Below are 16,301 nucleotides of genomic sequence, written 5' to 3'. Positions count from 1 at the left end.
AACAACAAATAAGTGCAACACCGCAACGCTTCTACGCAGCTATATGTGCATATCAGCAGAAATTGTCGTCCCTTGTTCCTGCTTCCAGCCTGGTGTCTACTTCGCCATCATCTATGGCAAAGAAGGTACTGCAGAGCACCGTGGCAACGAATGAGTCTATCGACGAAGATACATCGTGCGTCAACTATCTCTTGGACAGCTGTAGTGTGCTCCTGGCTTCCCGGACCTCTGCGGGATATTATATAGTGTTTTGCTTGGGGCATTCAGCCAACTTGGGGCCGCCTCCACTCGTGGAACGTTACTGTATCTGAGACTTGCCTCTACTGTACACAGCGGGAGTCTAATCAGCATGTTCTATTCAACTGCCACATTGCACGCATACTCTGGAACCTGTCTAGACGATCCATATTCATCTGTTGTCTGGTGCAATTTGATCAACTTCATCCACATCGCCTGAGTGTGCTGCTGACCGCCTGTGGCGCAGTCGTGTTGTGGACGGCTCGTTGTCGAGCGGTAGCCCAGCGCCGACGTGCAACTCCTGTATTTCTCTTGGTGCGCAACGCGCGTGTACTACTCACGAATGTGTTGCAGCGTGAGTTACTTGCCCTTGGTGAACAGGAGTTCCTTCGCAAGTGGCGGTCCCACCCTTCCCTCCTTGTGCGCGACGGGTATGTAGCCCTAAAAGGTGCGTCTCCGTGAACATCCTCGTTCATTTCCATATGTTGATACTTCGGTGTCTGTAAATATATGTAAATTGCATATGCTAGTTGTAGATAATGTATAGATAGCTGGGTTTTCTGCGCGCATCTCTCTTGAGTGTGTGTCTATGTGTTTATATAGAAAATCTGTAGAGACTGTGTTACCCGTGTACAGTGTAGTATATAACTGTCGAGTTTCTTAGTTGCTTGTTGCTTGATAAGTTCCTATAACAAATAAGTGATGACGATGTATTGGGATGTTTCGCCGCTGAGGCGGCACCCTATCCCACTACTTGAAGGGGAGAAGATGGCGAATGATTATCAATGTCAAGAGTTCGTACTGGAGCCCTGTTGCTGCTAAAAATGTGATAAGGTGATGAGCTCGTAGATGATGCGCTGGGCTGGGTTGGGGATGGGCGGAAGTTAGGTTGCACATATGCTTCACTGATAGCCAAACGAGGAATCGGATGCTTGAGTAGAAACAATTTGAGGTCCGCTAACTTAGATCGTAGCCATCTTGCATTCCATTGAAAAACAGTAGCCCGCTTATAAAGCTGGTCAATAACTGAAGGGAATCAACTTTTCTGCAGCTTGTAGTGTCCTGACCTCTTGTAGTGCAGCAGCACCGGAATAAATCGACAAAATGGCCTTCAATGTAGCGAAAGTAAGTGCAAGGTGCACACTTGGGGCATCATTGCTAAGGATTTCATTGACACCCGTCCGTTCAGACCTCCGCGTTAATGCAGGCCTTACACGTGGACCCGTTTGGTTTGGGTGGGAACGGGGGCCTTCCTTGCGACGTCGGCGTAGGCTTCACGCTGGGGATACGAGACATCTGTAGCCGAGACCTATCTGTCAAACGAGGACGCATAGTGAATATGCTTTCAGCATCTTTTTTAACACGTTGAAACACAGTTGTCATTGTGAGCGCCGCGGCTAGCGCCACGCGGACGAATTAAGCAGGAATGGTGTAGGCCGGTTGTGTAGCTCTATAGGACTAATGTGTGATTAAGCAAGCGCAAAACATTTCTCTATACACGTGAGCAGTAAAAATTAAACAAGTCAGAAACATGAGAAGTGGAGAAGAAGAACGGTGCCTGTTTGATTGGTCGTGGTTTGAAAAGTAAATGGAGTTCTACGTACTGATAGTGCAATTGTGTTGTGGATTAACTGGTACAGTGCTGTGAGCTCGGACAGAGCAAGGCTAGCAGACTTATTTTCGACATGCTTCAGTACGGTTTCAGATCGATTCACGCTGCGAATGCAGTGTGCCGGCATGTACCGTCGTCTAAATGCTGTAAGTGTACCTTGCCGACACTGTGCGTGTGAAAAAAGAAATTTGGGGAACAGGTGTGATGTGGTGTGATAGAAAAAGAAAAAAATTGGGATATAAGTCGCGACAAAGTCAGACTGGCTACCCCAGGCCACTTAGCCGCAGTTAGTCGAAATAAATAAAAAGAAGGAGAAAACCCAGTAGTTGACGGCCGGGAGACAAACATCCCGAAGTAGTGGGAACACCTGTCACAAACGAGAGACCAGAAAGTGTCACAAAATGTCAATCAGATGAGTTTCTTCGAGGAAACGTAGGAGCGCTTTCCATGCAGCCGCTTGGTGATTGAATGGCTGAGGACCCAGGAGCTTTACAAGGTTAAATGGCTGGGCGTCCAGGCGAGCCAGACTTATTTCCAGTGTCCTGCGACTGTCGGCATACTTGGAGCACCTGAGGAGAACGTGCTCTGTGGCCTCGACAACATTGACCTCACTGCAGTTTGGAGATGGGGACTTGGCCAATTTGTAGAGCAACCGACCGCTGTACGCAACATTCAGCCGGAGCCTGTGCAGGAGACACGCTGCTTGCCGAGGAAGCGACGGAGGTACCTGGAAGCGTAGCTCGGGGTCGACCCTGTACAACCGCGAAGATCGAGCAGATCCTGTCTGCCAAGAAGAGTTGCACATTTGTTGTCTCAGTTCAGGTATCATTCTCTTTGCGTGCCCTATGGCGAAATAAATGGCCTTTGTTTGTACGTGACGGTGTTGAAGTGCTCGGCGCGCAGCAGCATCCGCAGTCTCATTGCCTGCTATGCCGCAGTGACCAGGAATCCACTATAATATGATATCATGTCCCTGTGATTCTGCGGTATCATATAGGTGCAGTACATCATGAACAATTAGGGCCAGAGACCCTGTGATAAGCATAGAGGCCATGATGGAGTATAGAGGAAATGATGAAGCTTAGTGCCAGATGGATCCCGTGGAGCTCAGCTGCTGAAGCCGAGGTGGTGTGCGACAGCCATGCTGATCTTTCGACACCCATCTCAGGAATGACAAACGCAGATGACGAGCCAGATGTCGTTGTAGATGCATCGGCGAAAACTCGCCCGCCGACCTCTCCATTAGATTTAGACTAAGTTGCCGGAGGACTTGAGTCTATACGCCTTTCCGGCATGGTAGACCCGGGATATTGACCCTCACTTCAGGTGGTTGCAGGGCCCTCGTTGGAACAGCTGGGTACATGTGCTGCTTGTGCTTAGGGAGAATCAACCGTTATGCCTGGATAGCCTGAGTGAAGGCAGAGCTGAAGCGCCGCAATAAGGCTCGAAGCAGAGGATGGCGATGATGACGTGTTGCCAGTAGAGAGAAGTGGCGAAACGACTCTTGCATCCTGAGGACAGCTACAGGTGTTTCCCGCGCCTCTTCCATGGCTACCGTGTTGGAAGTTTTTCGGGGAACGCAAAGATGTAGCTTACTACTCTTTGCAAGAATGGTTTGTAGGGCTTGCTGTGTCGTGAAAGGGAGGTTGTGAAGCACCGGTATGGGGTAAGCTAATAACTGGAGTATGACGGAGCAGTGAACAGCAAGCATTGCTTTCGTCGAGCTACCCCATCGAGAGCCGCTATCTCAGTACGTTGAATCTGCTCTCCGCTCTTGTCTTTAGACAATGCACTTCTGCCGCCCACGACAAACTCGGATCCAGAGTTACCCCCAGAAATCTGTGACGCGGCACTCGGAGTATCTCGAAGCTGCCAATATGCAGTGGAAATTTATTTAGATGCCGGCGCGTGAAGGGAAGCATTACAGTCTTCTCTGATGAGACGTCCATGCCCCTCTGCAGGAGGAAGGTTCCAACACAGTTCAGGGCACTCTGGTGAAAGCGACGCTGCAGGGCTGGCCACTCCTTACCGGATGACCACATGCAGATGTCGTCCGCATAAAGACTAATTTATACGCCGCGAGGTCACAGGGCGGGCAGCGCAGCCAAAACGACGTTAAAAGAGAGCGGACTAAGGACGCCTCCCTGAGGCACACCAGCTGTTTGGTTGAGAGGGTTTTTGTCACCTTCAGGTGTCCAAAAGAAAACAGATAGTCTTTTAAGATAATCAGCGATCCAGCGAAGGGCTCGCCCCATGATGCCCAGAAACCATAGGTCATGAAGGTCATACTAGGCTGTGGCTCGTTGTATCATAAGCCCTTTTTATATCTAGGAAGACTGCAACGGTGAGTTCACCATTTGCCCGGGCTTCTTCGATGGGAATGACAAGGTTTAGAATGCAGTCCGTTGAACAGCGCGCCTTTCTGAAACCTGCCATTTCCCAAGGAAGCAGACGACGAGATTCCAAGAACCAGTCCACACGATTCAGAATAAGTCTCTTCGTGATCTTGCCCGGGCAACTCGTGAGGCTGATGGGCCGAAATGATGAAAGCTGTCGAGGCGGTTTCCCCGGTTTCAGTACTGGTACAACCTGTGACATCTTCCATGACTCAGGGGCAACGCCGTTTCGGGAACAGAAAGTAGCAGGACTACATCGCTTCATCAGCGTGGACGCTATGTGCCAGTGTTCATACATTTCTCCTTTCTCTCACTAAAGGGAGTACCTGGTCACTAAAAACGTCAATGCAGACAGCAGCAGTAAGCTACTAGCCACACATGTCCTGATAAAAGCAGTTTTATGGGGGATATAAAATGGAAGCGTTGAACCGGTTCGCGAACCGGTTCGATTTTTGGCGTGACGGAAGCGGAACTGAACCGGAACGAAATCCAACCACCGTAAACCCGAACCCGAACCGAATCCGTATTTTTTTGCGGTTCGACACCCTCATTTTACCACAATAGCGTTTCACGCAGCAGTATACAAAGTATACTACTAAAAATAAGTAATTTCTTGTAGAACTTTCTTTCACTTGCTTCCTTCTTTCTTCTCTACATTGTAAAACGAATAGTCCGAACGGAACAAACAGTGTGTTTCTGTGCGGTATTTCATATCTTGATGCGCTAGCCTCTCCTATTCTCAATCTCTTCCATTTCGCCCCTCTATTCCCCTCAGCAAATCCTCCGTTCTTCCTGTCACTGTTGGTCTCACTCAGCCGGTATTCTTCATTACGTAAAGAGGCAACCTTAGGTGACGCGGAGCTGCTCAAGTTGAAGAAAAAAGACGCAGCCTCTGTGCGATTAGCTAAGTTTTTCATATCGCGACAACGTGACGACCATGATATGTGGAAAGACAGGAATTGAGCGCGGAAACTCGGCTCTATTATTGTTGCATCGTGCATCTTCCTATGACAGAAATGCGCATCTGAACTGCCTTCGTATAATAATATGGGCCAGCGAGAGTCGATAGGGGAAAAAGTCCTTTCAGGAGAGAATCTCTTTTGTGTGTACTCTTTGTAGCCTTGTGGTCCACATATGCAGTGTACGAATTCATTCTTGCTTTCTGTTTTTTAACCACTCTTACAAAAGAGGTTCTTTCAGAGCGGCGCCAGACGGAGAATACGCCGGAGTAGCTGGAAGAGGCGTCTATTTCTACGTCCATGCCACGTAATATCTTCGCGTCGTTCTCTTTGCGCAATAGCTTTCGAATGCATCGACACACGAATATGAATTTGACGTAGGTTTTAGGGCCTCAAGATGGGCCATTTCACGATCCATTTATGTCAGGTCATATGTCATAACTGTACGAAACGACCGCAAATGCCGACGAAGCTTTTTAGGTTATTTTTGTTGTGCTTTTTAGGTTATTACGTACCGAAGGCCGGTGCGCTTCATTTCTGTCGGCGTGTGTATTGTCCCAAGCATTATACAAGTACATCATGACTAGAACTTCGTGACAAAACGTAAAGCAGGCTTCACCTTCGTATCCTCCCATAGAATCCATGTGTATTAGGAATCTACTCGCTTATCCTGTGCCGTTGCGCTTTCAGCAATTCTCCGCTAAGCGCCAGCATTTTCAACCCTATAATTAGTGTTGGGAGTCCCGGACCATTTTTGCAGTTCAGGGATATCTGGACATTTCTAGACGAATCCCGGGTTCCCGGGATTGAGATAAAGCGGAGACAGCACCAGTGCGCAGTCATTGAGTAGTAACTCTGATTATTCCTGCGTGCGTTTCGTGTGGCTTTCCTGGGCGCTCTGCCGGTATAATACTTCCACTCTACATAATAGCAGGATAGGCTTAAAAATGAACTTCACCACATAGCACGCTCCTAGCCAACCATCACCCCGAATGGCAACGTTCTCGCCCCTGATTTGTTGAAAACGGGAGGCGGAGCGTATTCTGTGCCGTGCATAATGGCCACAAAATAGGCTCCGCCTCCCGTTTTAACAAATCTAGGGCGAGAACGTCGTCATTCGGGATGATGGTTGGCTAGGAGCGTGCTATGTGGTGAAGTTCATTTTTAAGAGTGTAGGCGTCACCATTTGAGAGTTGGCTTCACCTAACACTTCCGTGTATTGCAAATACTGCTGTCAAGCCCACTTCAAAAAACGCTCAGTGTTGCTTAACTGTACGTTTGTAAACGGCTTTGGTGAGGCAAGGCAAGCTGCCATGACCCCATTTATCTAACCTCACTTATCACTAAACTAACCTAAACCTTCATAGACTTTGTTTAGTGATAAGTTAGGTTAGATTATTGCGGCTGTGGCAGCTTGCCTCGCCCTCCCAACTTTATTATCGAAGCGGTTTGGGGGCAAGGCAAGCTGCCATGGCCGCAATTAATCTTACTTAATTATTAATAGTCTTACTTATTAATCTAACCTAACTTCACTAAACTAACCTAAGACATCATCAACTTGGTTAGTTTAGTGATAAGTTAGATTAATGGGGCCATGACAGCTTCCCTTGCCCCTCCAAATGCGTTTCAATAGTGAGGTGAAGCCGCCTTATAGAATGGCAACTCCAACCAAAAGAATACCCTGGCTTCGTACAAAAAATAGCGAAGAAATCACCAAATATCACGCTGAAGAGCAAAGAAACAAAGAGTTAAGCAACACTCGGCGTTCCTTGAAGTGGGCTTGCTCCAATATACGGAAGTGTTTGGTGAAGCCAACTTTCAAATGGTGACGCTTACCAAAGGAATGCCCCACATAGTTTTCGGTAATTTTCCACGCCCCCTAAACTTAACGTCCAGCCCATATTTGGCCTGGATGAATCGCTTGCCTTCTGCGGGAAGTCGCTCACACACTTTTGCTGAGGGAAGCAAGCAAGCATTGCTTTTCAACACTCCGGGTCGGAGATTTCCGGCGCACAATGAACCCCAGGTGGCCGAAATTATCCGGAATCCTACCCTGCAAAAGGTGCATCATTTAGCCACACAACTGTGGACGGATTCACCTTATGCGTAAATCTACTCCCAATTATTATTATTATTATTCGCTGCACATATCGTTTGTCTGCTCATCGTACACACTTTCGATCCCCAGCAATACTGTTTCTTTTCCTTTGTGATGTTGTTCTCGTGCTAATAGTCGGTATGCATGGGAATAACAACGATTTGATAGGAGTAACTAGAGACGAGACAGTACATGTTGGAGCCTGTGCCCCGAGACGGATCAGCCAGAAGAATGATCCAGGCCGTGCTCTCGCGCATCGTCTTCAGTGTCCGCAACCCTACCCACTAGCGCCACTACAATAGCTCCCCCTTTAAGTCGAGCAATAGCGGTCTACTGAACGACGGATCGTCAAGGGGTACCGGCGTGTACTGTCACCTGTAGGAGCTGCTTCACTCGAAGGTGCGATAGCCTGTCCATCCATTGGTGGTTGTCACTCAATGGTGGGTCCTCCACTTCGGGGAATGGCAAAGGAAACTCCGGTACCTCGAGCACAAGATGTCGATCTGCCGCTGTCTTTGAAAATCCGCTTTCCCACGATTCCAAAGATTATCTGATCTTAAGATGGTCCTTATGTACTCGATGAATCTTCCCATCATCCCGCGCATGGACGATCACCCTCCCTTCTTTCACAATAATTTTTCCGATTCCAGTGACCTTTCCTCTGTGGGTCAAGCATCCACACGCATGCGTCATTTCCAAATAATCGGTCCCGTGCTCGTTTATTATGACAACACCTTTGACGCTCTCGGGCACCAGCATCCATTGACGTGGGAATCGGGGGAATAATCAGAAGCCCTAACAATGTCCAACAGAGACCGATAGTGCCTGCTGTTGAACCGCTCGCAGGGTGGACGACCTGTAGATGCATGCGGCGTTACTCGGTATTTGAACAGGAACTCTCTGATATTTTCTCTCCCCTCCATAGCGGAGCGAGATAGCGCTGTCTTAAACGTTCGTACGAAGTTCTCGGCTTGTCCGTTAGACTTAGGGATGATATGGAGGCGTCCGAACTTGATGAACTCCAAGTTCCGCGAGGAACGCCGTAAAGTGCTGACTGGTGAAGGGAGGTCCATTATCTGTCACCAGAACCTGTGGAAGCCCATGCTGCACGAAAATGTCTTTCGTGGCATCCATTGTCTTCGTTGCTGTAGTTGCTGCCATAGGCACCACCTCTGGCCACTTACTGAATGCGTCTACTATTATGAGGTAATGTTTCCCATGCATCTCTGCGAAGTCTGCATGTAGCCGAAACCACGGTTGCTCTGGAGGCTTCCATTGATGAAGTGTAACCGATGACGAAGTGATGACGATGATGAAGTGCACACTGATGACAACGTCTCCCTGTGGCTTCAATATCTTTATCGAGGCCTGGCCACCACATGTATGAGCGGGCAAGCATTTTCATCTTTGTTTGCCCGACATGGCAATCATGAAGGGTGTTCAGAAGCTGCAAACGATACTTGTCAGGAACTACCGTACGTAATCCGAGAAGTATGCATCCTCTGTGAGTCGTTAGCTGCGCTCGGCGCCACCGATATCCGTCAAAGAAGGAAAGCATGTGGACGGAGCACCGGCGCGTCTGTCAGAGGCATCAACAATCGAAGCCGGCTCACCGGCACCGCGCAAGCAAAGAAATATGCGCACACTATAGGGGTGCTTGACAGGCAGCTAAAGACAAAGAATTGTCATTCAAAACGAGTGCTAGAAATTAAACTCGTTAATGTCCCACAGTTCTGCGTCGCGATTGCACCAACAGCAGGTTTGCAGTATTCCCTTCAAGCGCCGAAGTATACAGGGATTTCGGGAGTGAAAAACAGCCGGGATCAGTGGCGTCACAAGGGGGGGCGGGGGGGGGCGGTCCACTCCGGATAATGAGACAGAAGGGGGTGACGTGCTGCACCAGTACCGCAACCTCCTCTCTTTTTCTGTAGCGAGGTGACGCCAAAAACAACATAAGAAGCCCTCGGCGAGCACGTGAGTTTTTTCTGCGTACGATATGATACTGTTATTTATCGTGTATCGCCTCGGATGGAAAGGGACATATTATTGCGGGGCGGGGGGTTGACGGCGCTCCCGCACCATTTGACGCATACCCTACGCCACTGGCCGGGATCTCGAGATTCGGGATATCCCGGATACCAACACTACCTGTAACTCACCGCTGCGCAGTCGCATCAACATTTAGACAACGTATAGATGCATTGTATTGCAAAATTACTTGCTTCTAAACGCAAATTGAAGTGGCCTGTTCGGTACGCGTGTTTGGCGGAGTCAACTATATGTGAATGCTTCCAATTTGAAAACTTGTCCTTTTCTTATAATATTTTACAAATACTACACAACATTTCGATTACTCGTCGGTGTCTCATACTCTTCGTGGAGTCAGTGCTCGCGTGACACGGCCCATATGATGATGGGTTTCACCCCAACGCTTCAGTGCAGCAGATGAAGCCTTCTTTACATGTTGAAAATTTAGAACCTAAATGCAGTGATGGCCAGTAGTTAACTACATGTAGTTAAACTACTAGTTAAACTACCTGGTTCTAGTTAAAAAGAAGTTATCAACTACTTGCAGAAATGTAGTGGCAACTACTAGTTAAACTACTATTTCGAGTAGTTAACTACAGTAGTTAGGTTACCGCAGGCGCCAACTACTTCCGATTTTGCCGCAAGCTTTACGGCACGATTGTGCTCCCGACTTTTACCTTGAGCTACTTGTTTGATGAGAACGGAGGTGCAGAGCAATTGTGCCGTGCATGTGTACTAAATCTTCACTTTTAATGCTTGTCTAGTGAAGCCTCATTTTCTTGAATTTGCATTGAAACCGCATAGGATGGCTACGTGACCGATCATTCGTGGCTAAGCGAAAATATTTTACTGTCCACAGTGGCGCAATCGACACCCACCATAATATTTGTGCGTGGAACATTGATCTGTGACAAAGGAGCCTGAGTGTAAATCTCGTACATGATCCGTCGTATGTTGTACGTACCTTTATAGCGGAAGCTTTCACTTCATAGAAAATATTTCCGCAGCAAGCTCTTTCGTCAGCGCATAATATACAAGAGACAGGCAGTGGATTTTACGACAGTATGTGAATTAAGCGACGTAGGCACAAGAGTATAGTTTGTCACTGCTTGTGATTCATATTTAGGTGTCCAAGAACACTGCAAGGGATTGGTGTTGACGGACAACGTTAAGTAGTTATAGATGTAGTTAAAATACATTGCAGTAGTTAAAATACATTCATGTAGTTAAACTACTCCCCTGAAAAGTAGTTGAACTACTAGTTAAACTACTCCATCACAAAGTAGTTAGTAGTTATAGCTAAACTACTGTAGAAGTAGTTAGCGGCCATCACTGCCTAAACAGAACTTCGAAGATCCCAATATTCACCCGGAGAAATTGGATTACATGCTTCGCCGCGACACGGGCAACGTGCCTCTTGCGTACGAATACAAAGCGCTATCAACGTTACACTCGCTTTTAGATTGCATGGCTTCTATGGAAACACGAGAAGGTGAAGCCTGCTTTACGTTTTGTAACTATTTTTTGGGAGTGAGTATTCAAGAGGGGCAAGCGGGACTCAAGCGGGACGGGTAATTCTCCGGTGCCTGATGAAGACGCCATAGGGATTTAGTACTTCCCGAATAGCTCCACGAATAAAATAAATATACATTCGGGCGTTTTTTTTCTTTACCTGCACCAGACAAAAAGAACAAAAAAAGAGAAAGCTATGAGAGCCGCATATAATTCAGGAATCGAACAATGGTGTTGGCCAGGGAGGCGGACCTTCATAGAAGGCTCCTTCGGGAAACCCTTTCTATCCTCAGTTATGGAAACTGTGTCAGCAAAGCTTCCCTGACCTTGTCTCCCGCTTTGAAGAGCTTGTTAGCTTACCCCCACTCTCCCACCTAGTGTCTATTTAAATGTTGTTTTGCAATAAACCTGTCAGCTGAGTTTGAGACTGTGTTTGTGTGTGTCTGTTTTCGTCCCTACCTCGTCTCGGGTTTTCAAGTCATGGATCGTCACCACCAGCTCGCTTGCTACCTAACTTTCCTTTCGTTATAATTCAGCGTTGGATATTTCAACTTACGTGCTCCTTTCAGGATTAAAAACAAAGAAAATAGAATGATCCACTAAGACTGTGAAGGGAGAGCCCCAGTCAGGACAAGAGCCGCCGATATTTCCAACAGAGACTGTTCTTCTTCTGGGACAGTTATTCTTTACTGACGTCTCCCGTCATGATGTCACTTTTTCTCGGAAGGGCCCAATGAAAGAGGTAATTAATTAAATTGAGACAATTAGTCGTCTAATAGTTACATACTCTCTCCGTGAGGATGCCCGCCTGTAGCGGCATAACTCAACTGCAATACTTAAAAAAAAAGAGAGAAAGAAACTGTATTAGGCGTAACTTCTCCCTCGTATACTATGTACAAGCCGGAGCCAAGTAGGGTTACAGCAATACTGAACTGAGCCTCAAAATGCATGGATAGCGCTACAGTAACTGCAACGACCTCGTCTTCTTTTCTTTTTTATTTATTTCATTCTTCTTTCTTCATCATCATTATTTTCTTTTTGTTGCGGAATAGCAAGCCGACGTCCCGTTTGGCTGGCCTTTCCCCCGTTTGTTTGTTTCCTTTCGTTTAATAAATATACCCCCCCCCTCAGCATTATATACTTCATCCACACTATGAAAACGAAACTTATCCGTTTTTCCTTTTCATTTTTTTTTCAAGGCGTAGCACGCTTTGTGACTCTATTGCGGTCGCAGAAAGGCGTGCGCCTCAATGTCTCCAAAAAGCAAAGGGAACAGCGGCATCGTCCTACTACTCTCCAGCAGTGAATCACCCCATGTCATAGTGACGATTTATCTGTTGCTGTCCTTGGATCTATCTATGCCGTGGTTGGTTTCGAATACGTGATGTGGCGAAGTCGGCCTGGTCACAACAACTACCTCCTCTGTTTGCGCAATGTATGCTTGCTTCGACCATTTCTTTTCTTTCTTCGACAGATTTATTTTTTCTTGTTTTTTTTTTCTTGCTTTGAAGGCTGAATATAACAGTTGTTACGACGGGCTCGCTCATGTACATATCATATACAAGCATTGTATGCGGCGTCTCGAATATCGTTACTTATGTGTCCTTGCTTTCAACTAACCGATGGAACCGGCACGAAGTGCCCGCCATTGGGATAGGCGTGGTTTGTATATTGGCCGATGAAATGGTGTGGTCCAGGGGTCCGATGTTCAACTTGTCCTTATCCCATAACGAACGTTAAATGCACTTCAGCCCGTGGTGGTGGTGGTGGTGGTGATGAAAACCGGCTTGCCCTTGTTGGCCTCACGAATGTGGGCTGCGTCACGACTGTAGCCAGGATGAGATGATATGATGTGATAACAGATGAAGGAATGATGACGGCCGAAAGTTACGATCTAGGGCAGTCACTACCAGAGTTGATGAGAAGTCCGAGCAGTACTCATAGCCTTTGAGCGAGGCCAGATTCCTGAAGTAAGCAGACGAGGCTGCGAATTTTGGAGTGTCTTTCCGTGAAAGAGCCTCTGGGATGTAGGACATTCCACCGTACAATTCTTGCAATGGCCAAGGTATTCTCCCGCACCGCAGCTTATGCACAGCAATGCAGCAGGATGTGTTCAGCAAGTATAGGTAATGCTGGAAAAGCTGGGTAGACCAAGCGCTGTTCGTATACCGGCCCGATGGAGACGCTCGAGGTTCAGCCATTGTGCTGGCGACAGGTCAACGTACGGCGTCGATTACAGAATCCGATATAGAATAAGAGCTCTGTGACAGAATGTTCTTGTGGCTGGCTGATTTTTTGCGACACAGAACACTCTCTGTTCGCACGCAAGAAGGAGTCACTTCGAAAGTTGTCTTGACTCAGGGCGTACTACAAGGCAGCGTTTTAAGTCCTATCCTTTTTAACCTTGTAATGGCAGGCCTGAAGTCCTGTATCGCCCCAAAAGTAATTATATATATCTATACCGATGACGTCTGCATTTGGACTGTTGGAAAATCGAGACCAGCAATCCTGCATCGTCTTCAGCATTCCCTGGATAACATCTTGCGGTACCTAACACAGGCAGGCATGAACATATCAACTGAGAAAACAGCAGCCATGGTTTTTACTTGGAAGCATATGCATGGGTATCAGCTCTTCCTTGGCGATACGCCTTTTAGGCAGGTAGCACACCATAGATTCCTGGGTGTCATCCTAGATTCCAACTTGTCCTGAAAGAAACATATCGATCACCTGGACACAAAGGCACACCGGTGGATTTCTGTCATTCGTCACTTTGCTGGGCCCAAGTGAGGAATGAGTGAGAAGTATCTTCTGGCCATCCAGAAAGCCCTAGTCCGAGGGACTCTGCTGTATAGCCTACCAGTCTTGCACGGAATTTCACAGACGCAAGGAGCACAGAGCTTAAGGGTATGTCTTGGCGTCCCGAGAGCTGCGGAAACTTCTGCTGTGATAGCAGAAGCCCGCGAAATACCCATTGAAGTCTTACGGCAGATGGAGACCATTGCCAGTTACTTGCGCCTCAGAGCTCACCACTGCCGCGATCCACTAATAGAAAAAGTTTGTTGCCGGAAGCAAAGTAATGCATGCAACTGTTTCATGGAAGTGAAACTTAAGGTTCCCCCGTTTCCTGCAAAATCAGTGGTGTCCACGACGCCTCCGTGGTCGCTTCTATTACCATCGATCTCATTGTCAATTCCTGGTCCTGGTGAACGTCAAACGAAACACACACACACACAGATACATGGGATGGTGATGGGTTGGGCGATTCACCGCCGCTGAGGCGGTACACTGCCCTATTTCGCGTTGGGGGAGGATGAAGGGATGGTGATGGGGCTTTCAAAGAGCCGTCGCCAGACCGGTGGAACACAAGTACTCCGCCAGAAGACGAAGGCCCTGCGTCTGGTGGGCAGCGTTCGACCACGGACCGAGGATCTTCGCTAGGTTGAACGGCCGCTTGTCAATGCGTTGCATAGAGAGTTCCATTAGAGCACGCTCGTGGTGGTATTGCCCACAAGCGAGGATGACGTGGCTGAGGTCGCCGTGCACTCCACAAGTGGGGCTGAGGGAAGACGAGGTGGAGCCGAGACGGTGTTGAAAGGCAGGTGTAAAGGCAACGTTGAGCCTCATGCGGTGGAAGAGAGCAGTTAAGGGGCACGGTAGTCGCGGAGGAAGGACGAGAGAAAGCGTGGGGTCTACATCAGAGAGAAGGGAGTGAGCTATGTCGTGTTCCCACTGAGCCTGCATCTTGGGACCGGTGAGTGACGAGAGGAGGTGTCTTCGGTCGCCCGACGACATCATTATCGGGGAAGAAGCTGCGTGCTGATGAGCGTTCAATGCGGCTCTGTCTGCTTCCTCGTTGCCGCTGATACCGGCATGTCCGGGGATCCACTGCAATACTACAGTGTGCCCTGCAATGGTCGCCTTCTTATAAGCTTGCAGGATGTCAAAGACAACAGGACCGAGGAGTCCACGTATCCCCAAGTTGGCCACACACTGGAGCGCGGGTCTTGAGTCTGTAAAGACGACCCAGGACTGAGCTGGACTGGCTGATATTTTTTGCATAGCAAATAGAATGGCGTAAAGCTCGGCACACGTAGACGATGTTCTGTGAGAAAGACGGTGACCACAGGAGACTGACTGAGATGGAATGACAAATGCCGAGGACGATCCACCTCGAGTAGATGACCCGTCAGTGAAAACTGACGTTGACGCCGTGTAGTTATCGTTCATCATGCCCAGCGTAAGCTGCTTGGCGACACACGGGGCTGTATCCCTTTTCCTTCCATGCAGGCCAGGAACAGTTAGGCGGGTGACTGGGCTTGCCAGAGACCATGGAGGGGCACTTGGAGCCACTGTCTTCACTACGAAACGCGGGACGCTCGGCCTCAGTTGAGTCATCACCGAGCGGACCTTGCAGTGCTTGCGCCTCAAGATCTTCGATACGAGCGGGTGCCGCCGATGATGAGATAAAAGGCGGAGGAAAAGTCGGCAGGTCTCACCGTAGCGAAGAACCTCCAGCGGGGTGTCCCTCGCTTCAGCAATAACTGCTCGGGTCTCTGCTGCTCGAGGGACGCCGAGGAACACACGAAGGCTGCGCGCCAGGAGGCACTGCAGCTTATGATCTGAAGATGTCGGCAGGGCCATTAAGCACCGGCAAACTGTACGCGAGGGACCCTCGAGCCAAAGCCCTGTGGACGGCCAATAGAGAGCTCGTGTCACTGCCCCATCTCATGCCTGTCAAGCGACGGATCACTGCAATCCAACGGTGAATCTTGATCTCCAAGCTTGCAATATGCCTCCGCCAAGAGAGCCTAGCATCAACAGTGAGACCGAGGAACCTATGGTGAGACACGCGCTTCAACGGTATGCCAGCAACGGAAAGCTGGAAGGGCCTCATGTTCCGCCTTGTAAAAGGAAGCACTACTGTCTTTTCCGTCGATATGTCTAAGCCCGCCAGTGACAGGTACTGCTGGATAGCATCGAGAGCGAGTTGGAGGCGTCGCTGGAGGGCAGGACGGGATTTACCGCTGGTCCAGATACAAATGTCATCAGCATAGATGGAGATAGCCACTTTCCTACCGACGCAACCTCGAAGGCCAGCCATAACAATGTTAAATAAGATGGGGCTCAGAACGCTCCCCTGGGCACCCTATGGGTCAACTCGACAAAGTCTGTATCCCCCTGGCTTGTGCGGACGAACAGTTCCCGTCCATGAAGGAAATCAGTAAGCCATGAGAGAGCTCTGAAAGGCAAAGCGGCATCAACAAGGCCGAACGAAACCAAGTGCCTACATCAGTTCTGAAACAGCTTGCAGAGGATATGATGCATAGTCGCTATACTGACCACACTGCAGTTTTCACTGACGAATCCACCAGTCATGAATGTTCATTGTCTGCGTTTGTTATCCCAACGGACTGTGTGTCGCATGGATACCGACTCTCACACCGCACATCATCAAC

General features: G+C 48.6%; 1 protein-coding gene across 1 annotated transcript; it reads right to left on the bottom strand.

The window, feature by feature from the left end:
• Positions 1–2,243: 2,243 nt before the first annotated feature.
• LOC135398393 (uncharacterized) lies at positions 2,244–15,946 on the bottom strand. The gene is made up of 5 exons (XM_064629801.1): positions 15,577–15,946; positions 15,342–15,464; positions 7,041–7,159; positions 3,578–3,718; positions 2,244–2,633 (listed from the first exon to the last, which is right to left on the bottom strand). The coding sequence occupies exons 1-5, from the start codon at positions 15,944–15,946 to the stop codon at positions 2,244–2,246; spliced, it is 1,143 nt and encodes a 380-aa protein (XP_064485871.1).
• Positions 15,947–16,301: the final 355 nt, after the last annotated feature.

This window comes from Ornithodoros turicata, chromosome 6, assembly GCF_037126465.1.
Source record: "Ornithodoros turicata isolate Travis chromosome 6, ASM3712646v1, whole genome shotgun sequence".
Taxonomy (NCBI): Eukaryota; Metazoa; Arthropoda; class Arachnida; order Ixodida; family Argasidae; genus Ornithodoros; species Ornithodoros turicata.
Note: the sequence above shows the minus strand (reverse complement) of the source record. Positions and strands in the feature narration are given on the sequence as shown.

What these genes read in the sequence shown, in the direction of transcription:
- LOC135398393 (XM_064629801.1), bottom strand. Translation starts at nt 15,946, where the DNA reads ATGGCTGGCCTTCGAGGTTGCGTCGGTAGGAAAGTGGCTATCTCCATC. An exon ending in AGTGATCCGTCGCTTGACAG is followed by an intron (nt 15,465 to 15,576) that starts GCATGAGATGGG and finishes CGACATCTTCAG; the next exon opens with ATCATAAGCTGCAGTGCCTC. An exon ending in GCTGGAGGTTCTTCGCTACG is followed by an intron (nt 7,160 to 15,341) that starts GTGAGACCTGCC and finishes TGCTTCCCTCAG; the next exon opens with CAAAAGTGTGTGAGCGACTT.